At 46.5% G+C, this 21,208-nt stretch overlaps 2 protein-coding genes and 1 long non-coding RNA gene across 3 annotated transcripts; 1 reads left to right on the top strand and 2 right to left on the bottom strand.

Annotated features, from left to right (window-relative positions):
* Nucleotides 1-1,188: 1,188 nt before the first annotated feature.
* On the bottom strand, nt 1,189-11,813 carry epm2a (EPM2A glucan phosphatase, laforin). The gene is made up of 4 exons (XM_023836859.2): nt 11,255-11,813; nt 8,185-8,359; nt 3,139-3,383; nt 1,189-2,690 (listed from the first exon to the last, which is right to left on the bottom strand). Exons 1-4 carry the CDS (start codon nt 11,502-11,504, stop codon nt 2,407-2,409), a joined length of 954 nt encoding a protein of 317 aa, XP_023692627.1. The 5' UTR covers nt 11,505-11,813; the 3' UTR covers nt 1,189-2,406.
* Nucleotides 11,346-13,903, top strand: LOC140580957 (uncharacterized). Its single transcript, XR_011984091.1, has 3 exons — nt 11,346-11,472; nt 12,894-13,002; nt 13,491-13,903. It is a non-coding gene; the product is annotated as an uncharacterized lncRNA (long non-coding RNA).
* LOC111856659 (F-box only protein 30-like) lies at nt 13,237-20,394 on the bottom strand. The gene is made up of 4 exons (XM_023836797.2): nt 20,210-20,394; nt 17,503-17,543; nt 15,369-17,419; nt 13,237-14,751 (listed from the first exon to the last, which is right to left on the bottom strand). Exons 2-4 carry the CDS (start codon nt 17,531-17,533, stop codon nt 14,539-14,541), a joined length of 2,295 nt encoding a protein of 764 aa, XP_023692565.2. The 5' UTR covers nt 17,534-17,543; nt 20,210-20,394; the 3' UTR covers nt 13,237-14,538.
* Between the last annotated feature and the right edge of the window lie 814 nt (nt 20,395-21,208).

Raw genomic sequence — 21,208 nt, 5'->3', positions numbered from 1 at the left:
TGCCGCCATGAAGGGGTTAAAATGCTGCTGTCTTGCCATGGCAACCAGAAAGCTGACTGGCTCTGACTTGTACATCGGCTTAGCTGATAATGCCTTGTAGGGACTGGGTGTGATCACAGGGAGATAAACACGGCTGCTGTGTTTCAAGTCTTTTTCTTAGAAAAAACAACCTATTTCCTTCTAAGGGCAGGAGCTCTAGCTTAGATATCACGGTTGGATGTGTGGTGAAAGCTCAATTCACAGGGTTGGTCTGGCGCCCCCTGCTGGCGGGGCAAATTAACATTGCTGCGCCACTGTGGGAAGAGACTAATAGGCTTGGTAATCTCTGTTTCGGCTGGCCTTTGTCCCGTTTCATTCAGTTTCTGGTTGGTGAGGCTTCTCTAGTCAGTGTTTGGCAGGGCAATTTGATTGGTGGGTAAAAAGTGTTGCGTTATTGAGGGACATCAAGTTGTCGGAGGGGAGCCCTAAGACACCAGCATTATATTTTACTGACACTCCTGTCTAAAGCAAGTCATGGTAAGAGGAAGGGTTACAACCTTTGTCTACTCCCCGGGATTTGAACTCACAACCTTTGTGTTATTAGCATAAAGCTCGACATGTTGAGTTACAGAAGCTCTGTACTAAAATAATTAACTATCCATTAGGTCACACAAGTGAATGTAAAAAAAAAATGTGATGTAAAATCCTAAGTATTAAAATTCAGTTTTAGTCCCCAATGAAAACAAATGCTACAGAAAATAAGATTTACAATAGAAATTGTATGAATTATCTTCTGAGATGCTACTGTGTTAAACGAACACCGTTAAATGCAGATGAGGTCATAAGCTGGCTAGCTGCAGCCTGGCCGCTGGCGGGACCCGTGGCGGACAGACGGGCCGCTGGCAGTGACCCAGGGTTAGCATGCCCTTACCCGCCATATGGCGGCTGTCGAGGGGCCCAGGCAATTTCATTTCAGTCAACCAACTTAAAAGCTTTTTCCTTTGAAGCTACCCAGCAGTAACCTCTTCCTTGACAAGATTTAGCTGTTAGCTCAGAAAAGCTTTCCTTTTCATTGCAGCCTCGGTTCAGTTTAACAGCCATTTGGATATTGTGATTGTGCTGCTGAAAACATCATCTGTCTGCATAAGGCACTGAGAACTGTGCCTGTGCTTATACATTTTTATCGAAAAATGACACCACAGCTGGCGGTAGCTTGGGCTTATTTACTTACTTACTTAGTCCTCTGCAGTGAGTCACGAATTGTGTTCGGTGTGGAGATTGGCTCTAAATCTCCACGCCACTACATCTAGCATTTTTCTGACCCCATACCCTGAGCCGACGCTTGGAGTCTCCCATTGATATCGACGTCCTGAAGGACCCACAAAAGATGTCCCTTTCCCTCTCTAAATGTTCGTCGGCCTGTCTGCCACGCTCATCTTGCTTCAGGGACGCAGAACAAGCGAAGCCGCTCAGCGAGGTTAAAGCAGTATGCGGTGGCAGGTACTGGGGCAGATGGACGACGAGGTCTTCCACAAGCACAAGCTTTCTTGAACAGAAACGACGCAAAATGGGGACGAGGCCCCTTTAAGATTGACTCTTTGCAGGGATTTACAAACTCGCGAAACACAGTTAACCAGACTCACACAAGCAGAAAACATGAAGACACCTTCCCCTGTGGTTTACCCAATCAGTCTGCAACCACTGTTCCCAGAACATCCGGCCGATGCTCTAAATAATCCTAACAAGATATTTAGGCTAACAAGAGCCAGCTGGGATTTACGACGCCACCTACAGGGAATTACTCTGCCTGCTTTTGGCTCACAGTGTTTATCTGAGGATATACTGGATCCTGACGGCAGATCAACATTGTGGACCGTTAAGGATCAAATCAGTGAGCTGTCCATACCGACTACACCGTATTCACTCTGAATGCACATTAAACCGTATTCTCTCCATCGCATGGCACAGACATGCACATATGCACTACTGCATTTAGACTAAATTGCAGTCACTCCCGCATCCTGGGCAATCTGCATGCACTCCTCTCTCTACAAGGCTGGCCAGTAAATCAACTGACAATGGTTCCACCTTTCTGGCAAATGATATATGATTGTTAATCATCCATAATTTAACCTGACTGACAACAGTAGTGAGATTAAATTAGTGTCATCTGTTATGTTGGCTTAAGTAAAGCCGGTCTTGGCGGAAGGGGTATTTTTTGAGGCTATTGATTGAAATAATTAAATTGTGCCTTTACTGTGTGCGAGAACTCTTGTGTAAGGACAAAATAAAGGAAATTCAGATCAATTAAGAAATGAAAAGCATATAAAAAATATCCTGAATTGATTTCTGAACTGCTAAACTACAGGTTCCAGTTGTTCCCAGCCATAGCTAGAGAGGAGCACAAGCAGAATTTGAGCCAGGAACTTAGGAATCTGGGTTCCAGCCAAAGGATCTGATGCTCCCGAACTTCTGGAGGAAGTCCTCACGGGCGCGAAGTAGGGCCTCTTCGTCTATGTAGACCGCCGCCCTTCTGGCCGTCACATAGTACTGCACTTTTCTCAGGCTCCAGCCCAGCACGTACATCAGGAGGCCGCAGACGGCAGAGGTGGCACGGCCCACCCCGGCGTTGCAGTGCACGTACACCGTGTGTCCGTTCTTCAGCAGGCCATACAAGAGAAACACTGCCTGGGGAAGCATGCGTATCCTTCCTGCGGAAGCAGAGGCACTCTGAGGTTGTGGACTACGGTGAAACCCCCCACACCGCATTAGCATCCAGACCCTCGGGTACTCTCTCCAAGCCATGATAAGAGCCTTGCCCCTATCTTGTTCTGGTGCCATTAGGCGATATGTGCAAGGTGGCTGCAGAGCACCAGGCTGTGCTGTGATTCGCTGTTATTGCCGCCGTTCCACATTCCCGGGTAACTGGGCCACTGTTTATGTCGATAAGATGTCACACACTGTTTGTTCTCTAAGCCCTGTTCCGCCCCCCCCCCCCCCCATCTGAGGTTATTCTGGGAGTACGAAGGAAGATGTGTGTCGAAGTCGTGTCAGAGTTCTTAGCAAAACTTGAAGTAAACAATCAACTGGAAAAGAGCGCTACAGGCGGCTGGAGATAATCAATCCCCCCCCCCCCCACCCCGAAAGCCGCGTCCTTACCCTGGGTACTCATGTCTGGTGTGGGGATCCACACATACGCCATGCCGCACTCCTTGTACAGCAGCTCCATGGTGTCAGGGCTGACTTCCCCGGCCGAGTGGCCCCGGCAGCCCTTGCAGTTGTTGACCACGTCCCACTCCGTCTGGAGGTTCAGCACCGCGGTGACGGATAGCTCATGCTTCATCTTCACCGTCACGTGCTCTAGTTGCCGGGGGCAACTGCCCAGCCAGAGCCGGGGAAGAATCCTGACGAGAGGAGGCACCAAACCAAACCATTTAATTAACCAGCCTATTCCAGTGAACAACACTGGTATTTACTGGCTGAGCCATCTCACATCCATCCATCCATCCATGCATTTTCTGTAACTGCCTATCCTACAGGCTACGGGTGCAAGGCAGGGAACAACCCAGGATGTGGCGCCAACCTAATGCAGGGCACACTCACACACCATTCACTCACACGTGCACTTGCACATACACGTGCAACTCATACATTCAAATAAATGCAGTTCTCATCCATGTTTCACTATGAGCATTTCTGGTATAAGTACTTCCATGTGGCACTGAAGCTTATTTTATTTATCTTACTTTTTCTCTAAAAAGATCAGCCCTTGAATTTGACCGGCGCGACGGCTTAGAGAAAGTACTTCAGGAGCAATTGTGGGCAGGAAGTACCAGGGGGCAGAGCTGTGTTATCTTGTCGTCAGTGTTAGGGGGGGTCAATTAACAACTAGCTATTGCACTGTCGCTTTGACAATTTTCCTCCAGGTGGGGGAGTGTTAATGTTGTCCTGCTCTACCGAGTCACTCTGGTCTGCCAGTATTCCATTATCTGCTGTTTGAATCAGAAGAAGAAGGATTTTGGGGGGGTTTAGGGAACAGGACGGCTTTCTGGGGTTAGTGTCGCCGCCGTGGAGAGCGGTGGGGGCATACACACCGTCTGCCTTAAGTGGCTGCTTAAAAACGCAATGTTTAGATTTATGTTCCATCTACGGGTGCTGTAAAAACGGTTCAGCGGGCGAGACCAAACCTGTCATCTGGCCATATTCATGCGGAATTGAGTGCATCTTCCATTAATGAAAATTGGCCGTGGTTTCGGAGACCTGGAAGGGTACCCGGGATAATGCACAAGCCCGTCTTTTTGAGGCACTCCACTCAGTTGACTAAGAGTACCGACTTTCATTCATGCTTAGGGGCTGTAGCCCCACCGTTAATTATACAGAAGAAGGCCTTTGATTTGCCCACGGAACCAAATGATCAGAATGTTAAAAGTGTAGATGCTTCAGTGTGTAAACAGAAAAGCTCATTTTTGAGAATAACAGGACGTGGAGACTGAGACTTTGCACATTTGAATCCCAGCCACAAACTGCCCGCCCTCCCCCCTCCCCCCACCCTCACCAGGCCCGTGAACTGTGTTTTCACCACTGTCAGCGTAGCCTGCGAAGTTGCAGTGAGGAAACATCTGCTCCAGAACGGCCTCTTCCAGTTAATGCAGTGGTAGGAGCAGAATTGGAGGGTTAGGTGTGGAAGCCGTGGTTCTGAGAAACGTTGCCCCCGCCAGCCCCCGCCAACCCCCACCTCCCTGTAGAAAGCACGCCAACTAAATTAAGCTGCTCCTTCCATTTCCTCCATCTTCACCGAACGGGAACTTTATTATAGAGGCGACCGGTAACACAGTGTGCTAGCACTGCTGCTCGCTCATTATTGAAGCTTCCGGAAAAAATCTCCCTCACTTAAAAAAAAATAAAAATAAAATAATAAAAATGACACACTGACAATGTGTGAGACCTATGCGTCTTATTAGGGGGGATGGAAAGTAGGCTAAATTCAGTGGTGTAGCAGAGAGGGGGGGGGCGTGAGGCAGGGGACGCGTGTCGTTTGGGGTTTCTGACGGCTGAGACGTCTTCAGCACCGCGCAGGGATCAGCCACGGAAATGCGAAGATGGATTTCTCTGTGGATGGGTTAAGTTAAATGCTTAAGTCACGGTTGTGGCTTTAGGTTGGCTTGGACTGTTGATTGAGAAGAAACCAAGACAGAAACCAAGACGTTCCCTGTATCCTACCCCAGCCGCTGTCATGAGAGAAGCTGCTTTTTTTGTTTGCTTTGTTTGGCAGGAAACCCACTCGGGAAATTGTACAAGTGAATTTAATAATGTTTTAAGGGCTTCTGCCCAAGGGAATCATTGTTCTGAAACGAAAATCTGGACAAAACTTTGGGTACATCATCAGTGAATCCTGGAGTTAATCGACATGCCACTGTTTGAAACAAAAAAATCGGTCTGTCCAAGACATGTGGACCTCATAATGGTTATTTAAGGATTCGTACTGTGCCTCCAGAGCTGATTTTCAGTGACGTCTTGTCATACTGTGATAAAGGCACTATTCCTGCCCTGCAGTTTGGCTGCTTCTTACGTGAACAAATGCTTGGAGTAAACAATCTGGAGAGTGTGGGTGTGTAACTCATACTTTCTGTCCAGTAGACAGACTGTTTGTTAGGATGTACCTTATTTGGGGCAGAGAGGATGGGTATCATTTCAGGCAGAGACAGGATAGAGGAGGGAAGGAGCTCTGTCACAGGATGGTCTTTCTGTACATGCTGTGTCGGCTGCAAAAGCCACCACACACCAGCAGTTTAAAAGTCCATAAACCTGCTTTTGTATCCCGCTTCTGAAGTTTGTGTTACTTGGGCACTTTCCACCCCTTTTAAGGTGTGTTTTAGAAATGATTTGTTGGGCTCTTTATCGACTTGTGGCTGAGAGTATTTACGGGTAGGGAACTGGGGGACCTATTTTATCTTGGACCTATCTCAGGCCCTGGACAGATCTCCTGCCAACGTGTCTCCAGGGGTGCTGGTTGCCAGGACCCAATTTTATTTAGAAGATCAGTTGGAAAAGAGGTTGCCAGTCCTTCCAGGTCGATAAAAGTAAAAACAGTGTTTTAGTTAGTTTGCTTGTTTATCTGTCTCCAACCTCGCACAGGGATGAACATTCTGTTAATGAGAAATGTACGGGTCCAGTCTCAGCCTCGCCTCCGCTAGAACCGCTACCCGGGTTTCGAACCCGGAGCCGGGCTGCACGCGGAGTGGTGTCCATGCGCCTAGCCAAGCTGCCTTTCATGGGCCATCGAGAGCTTCCAGATAGCACAGCCCAGGCCTCGTCTTTTCCGTCCCCATTAAACAATAAAAGATCACAGTCATTTGCAGAAGGACAGACTAAATATTCATGACCTCCTGGAAGTTTCCGGAAATCAATTTGGGGTCTTAACACTTGTAATCTGCTGCCTCTTTTAATAGATTTGGCGAGCCGGTAGCAGAAGAGCGATCCTCCTGGAGGCCAAAGGACACTGCTCGATTGAGACACCTGTCCCCTAATGAAAGCCAAGGGTGTGACGTAGCCATGATGGAGCTGTCAGTGATTCTCAATTTTCAGGGCTGGGATAATCAGAGGGCCCCATTCAGACTTTTTCAAGTCTCTTTTTTTGGTGAAAGTATGGATATTTAACCACGTGAAGTGCAGCGGCATAATTATCCTCGGCAATAATTACGAGGACGATCTCTTAATTATTTTCTGTGTTTTCACACGGTTCTTGCGTCACGCTTCGTGTGTAATTACAGATCGGATATTCCGACGCAATGGAGGCAGCAGCGTTGTGATAAAAAGGATGTATCGTGAGCCGCATAAAACCACAGTAAACTGTCACACTAATGAGTCCTGCCAAGACTACTTGTTTCGGAAAGACCATTAAATTGCATGCCACTTTGCAGAAAGCTTACAGCCTTAGAGACCTTATTAATTTTGTTGCATTAAAAGTTGTGTACACAGCACTTTCATCGCAGAAGGGCAGACAGACAGTAAGTTCTGACTGCTGACATTACAATTGGAAAAAGTAATTCTGCAAAAATACCACAGAATCACAGAATATCCCTCCATTGTTTCCCATCAATTTAAATAGCTGCCTTTTAAAGTCTTGAATGGATTTATTTATATCCCAGTGCAGTTTCTCCAGCCAGATTAACAGCTTTATAAAATGCGCCGTGTGACTCTGAAAGAGCTCCAGATGTATTCTTCATGAATGCCGTGATGAGAATTTCACACCCAAAGCAACAAAAGGCGGCATGTGGGCAAACAGTTGGTTAATGGAGTGGACTTATGGACTGCTGGGTTAACAAGCAGTGCAGTTACCAGCACGTGATCCAGCGAATCTGGGACACGGTTAGATTGTATCTGACATCAGATGGATATGGGTTCCAACCCCAGTCAAATGAAAGGCTTACACTCTATGTGATCCACTGCTCCGACTCAATCTCCTGTCTAAGGGCTCTGTTCATGTGTTACGGTCCTTTATGCCACAGTATCTGAGAGGCTAGTTTGCCCCCCCAAATACGGGGCATGCACTAAGGCACAAAATGCTTTCTTTTTTTTTCCTTTTTTTTTATCATGCGGCAGTTTCTAGAAAGGGGCAGCTGTAACATGGACACTTAATTCCTCCAATCAATACCTGTCCTTCCTTGTAGCCTTTGGAAAAGCAGCCAGATCGCTCGGCCCCTGCGTGCTGCCTGACAGCAGGGCAGAGTGTGTGAAGCAGGGGAGAAGGACGCTTTAAACCCCAATCTGCCATGCAGTCACCATACTCATCTGCTGCAGGACATCCAAGGTCCAAAGCAGCTACCAGTAACTGTCCCCATCTGCTCCCGGACATGCAGGAGTGAAAGAATCCTGTGGGTGAACCTGCATGTTTTTCCAGTTCAATTTTTTTAAGAAATCACAGCTCTAAGTCTGGACTTTTGTGTAGTATGACAGGATGGGTTGGTTTTTCATGGGGTGGGTCACGGACTGCCTGAGCGGCGAGCAGCACGGCTGCGGGACACAAGATGCCCTATGTGGTGTGATAAAGATGCAGATTTTACAACATTTTTAATTGCTTGGCTGGCAATTTTATCTACAGCAAGTTTTAACTAGATATGATTCCCCAGTCCTGGTTTGGTCCGTTGGTTTTACAGATGGGTCTCCCTTAACCACCATGCGGGTCACAGCCTGCCGAAGGCTTACCTGGAGAAGTGCATGGCGTGATGGCCAGCCACGCTGAAGTAGAAGTTCGTGGTGTGCTGCATCTCATCGGTGTGCCCGCTTGCCTCAATCCAGTGGCCGATGGGGTGGCAGTAAACCCCGTCCACCACGTTGCTGCCATCAAACACGCAGCAGCGGTCGTGATGGGGACCGTTGCCTAGAGACAGAAGTCAGAACCGCAGAATTAACTTTTCTGCTGTGTATAGCGATAACAAGAAATGTAAACTCTAATTAAAATACCAACAGGTCAGACAATAGTCACGAGAGTGAAAACAGTATCTTGATGGCGGGAATGGTACGTACTGTATATTATTAAAGCGAGGTGACGTGAGTGCAACAGCTGGCTGATATCTATCCTGGTTGCACCATTTTAACAAGATAAATACCTGGAACTCGCGAATGGCTTTTCTCCTAGTGCCAGTGTGACAGCTAAAGCCGTAGGCTGTCAGAAAGGCAGGGAATTTCTAAACCAGGTCTGACTGGCTGACGTTTTTCATGGTTAAATAGCCAAGCTGTGTCTCAACACAAGACTCTTGGTAAGATAAAATGAGTTGTAAATTAGTTGCATTGTCTCTTCCGCGCATTAAAACACACGTTTGGATTTTTCTGTATATTGTTTTAGGACACTTGGATTAAAACAACGCCAAACAGCAAAGCAAAGCCAATTAGGAAATCAACTTACTTTGAACAAAATAAACAATGCAGATTGGTTTTGTAGTTATAGCGGGGACAACGTGCGTCAGTGCTTCTGTGATCGGAAAAGAGGAGAGCGTGTATCTTAAACGTGCAGTTTTTGTGCGTGGTATGTTAACGCCAGTCCTACAAAACAAAATAATTTGCTGGATCTCGTGTTAACTTAATTTACTTCTCCCGGTAAACAGAGGAAACCAGGACTTCTTGTAGCTGTCCAGTTCCAGTTTGGTTATTGAATTACAATAAACAAACAAGTAACGCGATTACTTACAAATGAACGGCTTTTGATTTTTCACAGGGGAAATGGTGTCTTTTTAATTTCTGGAGTATCTTGTGGTTTGATTGATTGAACCCAACAGAGCCAACAGGTGCAGAGCGACGCAGACATAAACAGCCCCCGAAATCGCGGCGCGGGTGGGTGATGCATGAATTACGGCTCTCTAACATGACAAGTGTTTGTCAAGGAAATCACAGAAAAGGTTAGTCATAAATCACCTAACGAGCACCGGGCTCTGGGGTAAAAGCACTGGTAGCCGTTTCATCATGTTCATACTACCAGAAATTGTTGGTACATTAACATACAGCTATGAAGTCCTGACAGGTCGCCAGGTTTCCAATTGAATGAAGGTGATTTTGTAGTATTTTTGCAGTATTATTACAGTTATAATGTCAGCAGTCAGAACTTACTCTCCCTATAGCTCGCCCTTGTTCAGGACCAAGGACAGCGCCCCTCATCGCATTTTGAAGGAGTTGACCACGCATAGACCTACTTAACGAGGCACCGTTTCGCCTCGTTTGTTGTGATATCCTACAGCAAAATAAAGCAACTTAAGAAACTTCAATTTCCTCTCTGAAGTTCTGACCAGTTCAGATTGTTACTTTTCCTAAATGTCCACCCACTCATAATGGGGATTATTAACGGAAGACACTCGTTAACTTTATAGGTTAATCCGTTTGTCACTTTTTATTTTTCCGATTTAATTTCGGTTCATGCATATATTTCATTTCTTTGAGATGCAAAAATTAAAAATCTGGTTATTTATAATCTTTGGTATGGATGGCCCAATCTATAATTCAAAGAATAAGTCGCGTAGACGCAGGTTTTAAAACAGAGCGCGCTATGCTTATTTGGGACAATGCTGCGAGATTATTCATGAATAGAATAATTAATAATAAATGCAATGAGAATAATCAGCTGCAGTGTTTGCTAAGAGACTGTTACCAAGTGAGATGAGTTTTTTTAAATAAATTGAACAGATGACTTGTTGATAAGATATGTCGTGATGCACGTTTCGTAAAAGACAGCGTGTATTGTATACTACTTATTTGTATACCTTTTTTAACACGCATGTGTGCCGGTGATATTAAAGATTAAACTCTGATCGTGTGAGTATAATGAATATTTCGTACCGCGTCACTTTAATAACTCGCATTTGTAAAACTAACATTACGGCGTATTAGTTATTGGCTGTGTATTTTAATGTAATTTATCATGACCATGAATTGAACAGTGAAGCTCACGATCGGCAATGCTGTGTTGAGAAAGACTGTACTTTCTTGACGAGACCTTTGTGCTGTCAAATAATCAGTAAACATTTTATATATGACATTTTTACAATGGCATTTCCGCAAGGATAAGCAGAACGAATGGCTTGTAAAATGGAAAGCAAGTAGGCTAAACGCGTCGCTGTAATTCCAATGTAGGCCTATATACTGTATTACGAGCTGCATGTTAAATGGCACCATATGCCGCAGCAAAACCAATCGTTTGGTGATTCAGAGGTTATGTTTGTAATTGAAGGTAGTGCAGGATATGAGGGTGCGGGAGTGTGTGCAGAAGATAGGGATGAGGTAGGTCTGTGAACGAGTGAGACCACTGGATGTGTACGACTTAGCATGAGCCCGGTTTCAAGTGTTGGGAAAGTCTGTCTCCGAAGTACCACTTTCCAATTATGAAGATTTGTCGCCATCTACTTGTGAAAATGATGCACCCCTTCAATTCAAATCACAGTGTCTTTTACCTTTTTTAATGGAGTAACTGAACTTTCAACGTAACCGAACATATGTTATAGAGGTCGCAGTATTTTATTTTATTTTGTGTTTTCCAACATGTCATCTGAACTATATTGTTTTAAATTTCGAACACAAAAACAGCCTTACTTTAACCTTGAGCGACGCAATGTCACAATATATATTAAGTTAGTACTTAGTATACTTTTAATATATAGTATTTGAGTAGGCCTTTATTATATTTTTGGAAGTATAGATTACATAACAATAAAATATGTCAACACAAGTGACAAAACACATGATAAACAAAAATAACTTTGATTCGTATGGTGGCAGTGTGCAGTGGTACCTTCCCAGATGAGGTTTCCGCCCACCCGTTTAACAAACTTAAACCAGTGTTTGTCGGTGTACGGTTCCGCCAGCAGGACCTCGCCGGTCCACAGGCAAGGCTCGCAGGTCGATAGGACCTTCCTCGACGGCGTCATCGGAACCGCCCTCGCCGGATCCCAGTGCCCCATCTCCGGACGGGAGCCCAGTATCAGCATTTCCACGTCTTCAGATTCCGGGGTTAGAACCACGCCGAATCTGAACAGCAGCATCTTTCTTGTTTTCGTAATAGAGTATGATAGTAAACAAGGCAGTTAGCCTGCTGCCTCTCTGGTTCTATGTATGATCAAATTACAGTCAGCTGAAATACGTTCTTTCGGATGTAGCTCCGTAATAGACGAAATATGATTACTTGTATCTGCCAGTATCTTTGAATTCATTAGTTTGGATAACGCACCTATCTGGAACACACGCTCTTCCTTTTCTGTTTATTAATTAAACTGCGGGCAGACTTGGATAAATAGAGCAGCCAAGGTCGAAAGTAAGCACTACCGAAGCTGGGAGGGGACAATTTGTGCTAAGTTCGTGTTTGAATAAATTGAGAAATGTGACGAAGTTGTGATTTTGAACGAAGAATGATTTCAGTCCGAATTCCTTCAAAACGCGTGGGAAATTAGATTGCGCTTCAGTTCGATACTGAATCGATACCTTTGGAACAAAGTGTGATGCAATAAATTTGCAAATGGCACCATCTAGTGGCTCGGAAGAGCAACTTCGATTTAAATGTCTGTATTGCAGTCTGAACGTAGGTGGGCATTTAGGGAGGCATCCTGTCGAATAGCTATGCTTATTTGACACGTTTATATACCAGATTTGGAAAAAAAATAATTTTATGAAAATGAGTTACTAATTAGCTTAAAAACAGCACAACATTTTGTCTTGTTAGCTATCTTGTCAGCAGCCATATCAACTGCAGTTCAGACTAAGTAATCCTTCTGAAGGTAAGCAGGTTTGGGCCAGGCCAGTACTTGGATGGGAGACCAACTAGGAAAGCCAGGTTGCTGTTGGAAGAGGTGTTGGTGTGGCCAACAGTTCAGCCCATCCTGTGGTCTGTGTGGATGTCAATGCTTCAGTGCACTGATGGGAACACTCCACTGTTAAAATGGTGCTGCCCTTCAGATGAGATGTAAAACTGAGGTCCTGACTCTTTGAGGACATAAAAGACCCCTGAGCATCTTTCAAAAGAGTAGGGGTGGTACCATGATGTCCTGACTAAAATTGCCCACTGTAGCCCTATCAGATCTGGCCTTCTAATCATCCCCTTCATCACCTTAGCTTAGGTGAGCGTACTGGCACAGAATGGCTGCCGTTGAATCATCCTGGTGGGGGCTACACAGTGGTGGTGGTTGAAGTGGCTCTCCGTTGGTTCTGTAAAGCACTTTGGGTGTTTTGAAAAGTGCTATATAAATGCTACTTTCATTCATCTTCTGTAACTGCTTGTCCTATTCAAAGTCATGGGGGATCCGGTCCATATCCCAGGAGTTATGGGTGCAAGACAGGGAACAATCCAGGATGGGACACCAACCCACCGCAGGGCGCACACTCACACCTACTGGCAGTTTGGTAACTCAGATTAACCTCAGCATGTTTTTGGACTGTAGGGGGAAACCGGAGAACCCAAAGGAAACCCGATGACAACATGGGGAGAAAATGCAAACTCCACACATGGAGCCATGGCAGAGACTCGAACCCTGGTCCCAGCGGTATGAGGCAAGTGCTGACCATAGTCTTCTTTAGGCAAGACCCTTAAGGTGCATAATACAGTTATAGAGATCTTAAACTGCCTTGATTGCAAGCATCAGATGCAGCCGGACATTTTATCAAGGGTATGGCAGAAGGGCCGTTGTGAGTACATATACTGAAGTCACTTGTTGTTCGTCAAAGGCTGTACCAAGTATTTGAAACCACATAGAGCACCAGGATTAACAAAACACACAATTATGAGAGGTTGAATATGATTCTTTAATTCAACAGCAGTGAAATTCCATGCATCAATGCGAGACCACAACAAGAAAGATGGGATAATTGTTCAATGTCTCTTTTTCTCTGTTACCATGGTGAGGGGAAGACTTTGAGCAAACAGAAATGTATCCATTTGCTACTAGCAGCCTTTGTTTTGAGTTATATCCTCCAATGCATTGGCCTGCAAGTGACGAATCTCTAGATGCCGTCACACACACGACACTCCTGTCTTTCAGGAGGCCCTCCTGTCACATCTGGGATCACCCCAAGTGGAGATCATGCCGGTCTTGGTTTAGCCAGCGTGCTGTCGTCTATGGTAACAAGGCACAAGTAGAGGACCCTGACTAAACTCCCATAAGACTTTGCTTTCTCATAACAAAGGTGTAATTTTGAGCGTACGAATTTCAGTTAGAATCTAAGTACCCTTCAATCATTTCATGATTTTCATCCCATTAGCACAGAATGCTGTTTGCTTGAAGTATGTATTGTGGATACAATTTGCATGTTGAGTTGTGTCAAAACCACTATTGCTGTATGAAACAATGAACAAAGCAACTTTAGAGTACATATCTCTAAATACACTACGGCCGTCCTTAGTGTCTGACAAATGTGCACTATAAAACTTAAAGTAAACGTTACAGTCAGTAAAGTGCTTGGTGATCTTTATAATAAATGTTTATTTATTGCTTAACACGCAAACCAGATGCACTAGAAAAAGATGAAACGCAAGATATAAAACAAAAACACGGGAGCAGACCGGGTTTGAGAACGTCCCATCCGATTTGTCCTGCGATGCTGGATTTTACGGAGAGAAAAGGCCAACGCAGACTTTAAAAAAATTCAAGCTTGAGACAACGTTCTGATTCATCTGTCCTCTGAGCCGTACACAAGACGACACGCTGTGGCAGGCACGCGCCGGCGGAATTACACGCTCATCCACAAGCAGATTGTGATTTTTGGTTTGGTCAGACTTGGGAAAGACGAAAAATCCTCAAGCGTCCTGCTTCGGGAAAGTGCCCACGGTCCTCTGAACATCACTGGAGTGACCCAAAACAAGGGCACTTTTTAACAAAGCAAGCCATGCGAGATAATGACATGACACTGGTGTCGATCCTGGGGACAGGGACCAAGTGAGGGGGCTGCGGATTCCCCACTATGCCCAGAAAATCCAAGTGTTATTTCTTACATTAAGGCTCCTCCTTCTGACTTCATTGCTACACAGTACTGATTTTTTAATATAAAAAATAAATTTAACAGCAAAATATTTATTTACACAGTGATAGATTATTTAAAGTATGATACTGGCTTGAGGACGGAGCGAAGCGAGCGGCCCTCCTTGGTGAGCTCCCGGGTGAAGCACATGCAAGGCAGGGGGACGGCCTCCTCGCGCCGCTCCACCGTGTTGAAGCGGCACTCCTTCAGGTGGTCGGCCATGCTGGCGATGTCGGCGAACTTCCAGTCCTTCACGGTGCTGAAGGACGTGCTGAAGCGCCACACCTGGCAGGAGGCGGAAGTGCAGAAAGCGGCCGTTAGCGCACGAGCCCCGCTACGGCCCTCATATGTCGTCTTACATGGGGACGCTGACGTATTCGGCACAGAAAATGATGTTTAAATGATCTTCATATCAAACCTCTCCTAAAATCACCCCAGTATTTGTAGTAACCAATACATCCATGTAATTTTTTTGACTCGTCCACTAATCACCCTTGTTTGGCTAATCAATACCTCACTGAGTTATTTATTGAATTACGTTAAATTTTGCCTCCAGCTCCATTAATTAACAAATACATGGAATGGCTGGGTGCCCCAGAGCAGAGGTCTGGGACCTGAATCGCTGTTCCATCTGGCCATCCAGAAAGATATCAGTAACTTCTTGTGTTACTGTTAATTTAATGTTCTGATGTTCAATTGTGTTGTTTTTTTGCAAATATACATTTACTACCCAGATAAATAGCATTAAACATTTTTTGGCTGCTGACGATTTTTGCACAGTACTGTAGATCTTTTTTTAATGAAGGAAAATGGAAACTCCGACATGTAAGAGTAGGTTGAGCAGTTAGTGTCTCTAACCACGTGACCATGTGTATGATGTCACCCATTCCACAGTGCCCCACCTTGTCTTTGATCTGCCATGACGGGCACCCGGCATTGCCCAGCGGCCGCTTCTCCCAGAGCAGCACCACCATGCCGCGTGTCTGCAGCAGGCTGGCACAGAGGTCCCTCATCGTTCGTGACACCCGGGACAGCTGGCACAGGCCGAAGCCGTCCAGGAAGCTGGCGACGTGCTGCAGTACCTCGAAAGGCAGGCCGCTCAGCCGGTCGCCACCGTCTCCGGGCGCCGGCTCCACCCGAGGGACGGGGCTAGGCTGCACCCCGAAGGACCGCAAGTGCCGGTCGTGGACGATCTTGGATCCCTGCGTGGAGGGGCAGAACCGACGCTGGGAGAACGTGCAGCCGTAGTAGGCGAGCGGGCAGCGCCGCTCCATCCAGCCGTTTAGCCCTGCGTGGATATCCCCGTGGACGTTCTTGAAGTGGGAGGCGAACTCGTCCCTTTTGAAGAGCTGCCCGCACACAAAGGTAAACATGGAGCGCTGCTTGGTCTGGTCCCGCGCCACACACTCCAGAACCAAGTCGAGCCTCAGAGGGTGGAATGGACTGGGGTTGGTCAGCTGGGGATTGGCGTGGTCGCAGGCAGATGCCGACGCGATGTCTCCCACCATGGTGCTGGTTGCCAGTATGGCGGATGGAAAGGAGAAGGTCTGGGTGCCAATTTCCACGCTGTAGCCATCGGCGAATCTGCTATCACAGATACCCTGGCCTCCAGGAGAGTCTCCCTCCAGGTCAAACGTATCCACTGCTTTGTCCTCCAATTTGGCTTGAATTGGGAATGGGTCAGTGAACGTATCCCTTTGACCACTGAAGGCAAGCATGCCCATCCCTCTCAGTGCCTGGAGATTCTGCAGCTTTTGCCCAAACCACTTCTCCTCAAACTCCACTGCTGAGTGCTCCTCATTCTCATCACCAGGAAGTGGAATTGGCAGCGGAAGTGGCGGAGGTTGGGCTCTGGGGGGCTCCTGGGTTTCCATGGCTATAGAATCCTCCGGCACCTCTGACGTCCCATCGGGCCGTTCCGAATCCCGATACCTATTGGCATCTGTATATCCAAGCTCCCCTGCCCTTAATTCCATCTCATCCAGGTCCAGCTCATTCTGAGCACCACTGCTGTAGAAGCCATTGCACAGGGGCTCTTCCTTGTCCTTCATGATTATACCCTTCGTAATCTTCTCCTTCATGACTTCTAAGAGTTCAAACACTTCATTTTGCTCCATCCACATCTTCTCATCCCCCATGTCTTCGGGTGAGTGGTCCCTCCCCCCCACCGCCCCCACTGCCCCCACCTTACAGTCAAGCTCTTGGCCACCACTGTCCATCACCTTGACTTTCTCCACATGCAGTGCTTCATCTTCTGCTTCACCATGGAATTCCCCATTACTTTCAGCATCCCTGTCGGTTACAGCCCCACTCATCGGGCCCATGTCCTTGGTGGCACTGTTGAGGATACCCAAGGCAGCCACCAAACTTCTGCTGGTCTCCGCCGTGGCTTGGTAGAGTTTGCTATACGACTCCTCGTCCAGGCCGTTGATCCCGTTGGCGATTTTCTCCCTCGCCAGCCTCGATGCCAGCGGCACCTTCTCGCTCACGCTTGGCCGTTTCTCGGCAAGCCTCGACATCGCCAACACCACCTTGAGGGACTCTAAAAGCATCCGCTGGTCCTGCAGGGCCAGCGCCATGTCCAGCTGCTCCACCTCATCCACGTCTTTGCTCAGGCTCTCGTAAGACGTGCGGTCCGCGTAGCTGACGGGCCACCGATTCCACTCCATGGTGCAGCAGACCACGCTGGCCGGGCAGACCTCCAGGTGCTCGGCGATTTTGTTCCGCGCCACCGTGAAGGGGCAGCCGAAGCCGCTGTTCAGACATGGCACACGCTCCTGCGGGCACAGCAGCCGGTGCTCGCCCGCTTTGCACGTGTGGAACACGGCCCCGCAGACCAGTGCGCAGCCCATCAGCGCGCAGGCCTTGCCTGCCTCCGGCCTCACCATGCACCGCCTGCTCACGCAGCCCATGCAATGGACGTGCTGCGTCTCAATCTCGGGGGGCGGTGCCTCTGCAACGTGGAACCAACAGTCATCTTAAAAACCATAAACACAGAGGACGGAATGTATGATATCATGATGTTTTTAAATTTACCTTTTTCCTGTGCGACATCTGTCAATTCCATACTTGGATCCCTGAAACGTGGAAAGAAATGTAAAATGATTATTTTTAAAACAACTCTGCATTTTATTCATAATACACCGGCATTCCAAAATAACTAAGCCCTACAGCTATGCACCTGTCACACAAACCCACGTCCACCTTTGTAAATTCAATGTACCGAGAGAAAGTAATGGGGTGAGCAGGAGTACCATGTGAGTATGGAGGATGGAAAAAGAATGTTGACACTAAATCTGTCTGGTGGCCTATGGAAAATGTCAGACCCCTCAATCACCTCAATTGCTTGTTCTCCTTCCGCTTAGTGCGAGACAAAATGAAATGGCCCGATGCAATCGGAGACCAGTGACCTATCAGCAGGCAGTGGTCTAACAGGAGCGTGAAAGGACGAATCCAATTCAAAGGGCCTTCCTCTAGAGCAGGGTTTCCCAATCCGGTCCCCGGGGACCCACAGACGGTCCACGTTTTTGCTCCCTCTCAGCTCCCAGCATTTGAAAATAATACATTCCGTGTACTTAATACATCCATCCATCCAACCATTCATCCATCCATTTTCTGAAACCGCTTGTCCTATTCAGGGCTGCAGGCGGGTCTGGAGACTATCTCAGAGGCTACAGGCTACTTAATATATTATAAATATATTTTTATTTACATAAAAAGACAGGACATGCTGCTCCTCCCAAAACTTGAAGTAATACCGTGATATAATACCATCACCATCCAAAAAGTGAAAAATATTGTGATAATAATTTTAGGTCATATGGCCCCACCCATAGTCAAAATCTCCATATTGGTACATAACTAGTACTCTGTTTGCCCCTTTCAGCTGGACTGTTCTGAAATATATGAACAAATAAAACTGCAGTAGGTGGCATGGTGGCTCAGAATGTAACACTCCTCCCCAAGGTTTAGGGTTCAAATCCCACTTCCACTGTGTGTGTGGAGTTTGCATGACCTCCCTGCGTCGCATAGGTCCCAGTGCAAAGACGCTGTTAGGCAATATGGGATCTAGAAATTGTCAGTAACATAAATGTATGTGCGTTGTGATAAACTGGCACCCCCCAGGGTGCCCTGTGCTGCCTGGCATAGGTTCTCGGTTACTCTGTCCAGGACAAGCAATTGGAAGACAGAGGGAGACCCGGATCTGGTTTATTTCTGAAGTTATAGAATGATTTATACAGCTACAGACTATAATCTAATTGACTTCAACATAATAGCTATGCACAAATCCTGCATTCCAGAACTTTCCTTGGCAAAGCTCCTTGTTTTAAAAAAAAAAAATGTGACCACCCCCCACTTTAAGAAAATAAAATGCAGAAATTGTGTGTGTAAAGTACACTGGTAATGTGGCAAAAATCATGGTATCACTTGACAAATGTAAACGAAAAAAAACTAAGTTGTAAAAACATAAAGCATCTGGCTAGAAAAAATACCTGTTATCTGAGATAACTAGGGTAGATATCCAGAGAGAAGCCTGCAGTCAAATTTATTTTCGATACTGAATCTTTAAAATAATAGCAAATTCACAAGTCCACATATATAATTTAGCATTATATAATATCCATACTGGATTCAAAATTTACATCCAGTAGACTAAAATAGCAAGCTTGGATACGTTCATCACATTTTGACATCTGTCTGTTAACTCCAAAAATATCTTTATTAATAAGTTCAATAATATTCTTGTCAGAGCGCAACAGGTCAACTGTGTGGAGGCGCTCCAGTGCTGATGTTTCCAGCGGGGGGGAGGTTTACTTACACAAAAATGTTCTTAGAGCAGAAGGAAATAATGGTTGGTTCAGAGGGAGAATCAATCAGGCAAGATATCTGATTGGTTGGTCCCACCTCCTCTATAATCTGACTGATCATCTCTCTGAACCAATCATTTTTCCTTCTGCCCTCAGAACATTTTTGTGTCAATAAAACTCCCATGAGCGTGTTTCCAGACATCATCCACTTCTCTGTGTCCGGTTTCATGTAAGCCGTCACATCTGCACCACGTCACATTTTGCCATATTGGTCAAGGACCAGTACAGGGCGTTGATGCATGGATCTGCCCAAGAATACAGCACACCCACCAATACCAGTTACCGCTTACTGGCAGGTGGAAACATTAACTGTATCGATACCGACACTCATCACTCATGCAAGCAGACGGACAGTGATCCGCCGCACAGCTCCAGGTGAGGAGCTCCGGTACAGTTAAATACAGCATAAATTATTCACAGTTATGGTCCATTTTATTCAGGGCATCTGCACCCTTCACTGTTAAACCCAAAGCTGCCTGTAGCACAAGTCATTGTGGCTTTACTGTCCCTACTTTCTGACATCACACCCGCTGGTAGCCGTAAGTTTCGTTTTTCCAACTTGTTGAAGTTTTACACGCAGGAGTAAGCTACACATATAATCCAGGAGTGCACCTTAAACCCCTTGGCGGTGTCGCGGAGGAGCCCGCGGGCCATCCAGCGACACGGCCAGCGGACAAAGAACGCGGAACTCGATCGATCGGACCGGCTCTCGCCCGACGCGTCGACTCGAGCGGACCTCCGGGTTGACAAAAGCTGTGACAAAGCAGCATCCCCAGCCCGTGGACGCTGTTAGGGGGATGGCTGCACCCATCCGAGGGGCTGGCTGAACTTTCTGCGGTCTTATAAACAACCGGAGTGCCGCGAATGCTGCTTACCGTGGCAATGCAATTAACTGGATTTCCCCGGTCGCTCGATGCGATCGCTCGCCTTGCGTACGTCCCCGTGTAGCTCCTCACGTTTATCTGGCAGCTTTGACACTTTTACCGTGTCTACCTTAGCGCAGCTCTACGCTCGGGGTCCCTGTAATCTCGCTGTTACATCCCCCCTGTCTGTAGCCTTTTTTTTTTTTTTTTTTTTTTTTCCCTGAGACGCCGCTCTATGACGTCACCACGTAGCGGTCGAAGTTCGGCGAGAGAGGAGATAGATTTAAAGGGGCAGCGCTTTCCTTTGACGCAACGCGGGCCGCTATCGCTCCTGGGAATGTGTAGCCGTCAGTCTGAATCCTGGAGGCGATGGCAGTGCCTAGGGTCTGGAGCAGTGAACGGGAACCTCATTTACAGGCAGGCCAATCGGGATAAGTGGGAGGTAATGGAAAACAATAAATGAAAGCAGGGCTTTAGCCTCCCCTCCCCAAAAAAGAAAAAGTTCTTTAAACCCTCCAAATAAATGCACACTAGTTTAAACAGTGTGTTCTCATCCATTTTCATTGAAATAAGACCCCCTACTAAAGACTAACCCCCCTGATATAAATCTCTAGTGATGTTCCTGAAATGAAAAATGAAAACCGAATTTACTCAAGGGATACATCCCACATTTGTGGTATTTTAATCTTATGACGATAAATGTTTAATTTACCAGGCGTTCCTTTAGGGTCCAGGAGAAAGAATGTTCCATCGGTGTCTCAGTTTCACTGAGATTTATAATTCTTAAAAGTATGATATTCAAAAGGCCCCATGTTCTGCAGAGCATCCAAGTCCTCCTCTATTGTGCTTAAGGCACAAATGCAGCTGAAGTTCTTTTGGAGTCCCTCGGATTCTGTTAGCAAAATACGGCATAATGTGTGGTAATTCCCACCTCACATTGTGCTAACAAATTTTCTATCTAGCGCAGTATATTGTACCCTTTGCATAAACACAAACACCATCTGAAGAAAC

The sequence above is a fragment of the Paramormyrops kingsleyae genome, chromosome 19, assembly GCF_048594095.1.
Source record: "Paramormyrops kingsleyae isolate MSU_618 chromosome 19, PKINGS_0.4, whole genome shotgun sequence".
NCBI lineage: Eukaryota > Metazoa > Chordata > Actinopteri > Osteoglossiformes > Mormyridae > Paramormyrops > Paramormyrops kingsleyae.
Note: the sequence above shows the minus strand (reverse complement) of the source record. Positions and strands in the feature narration are given on the sequence as shown.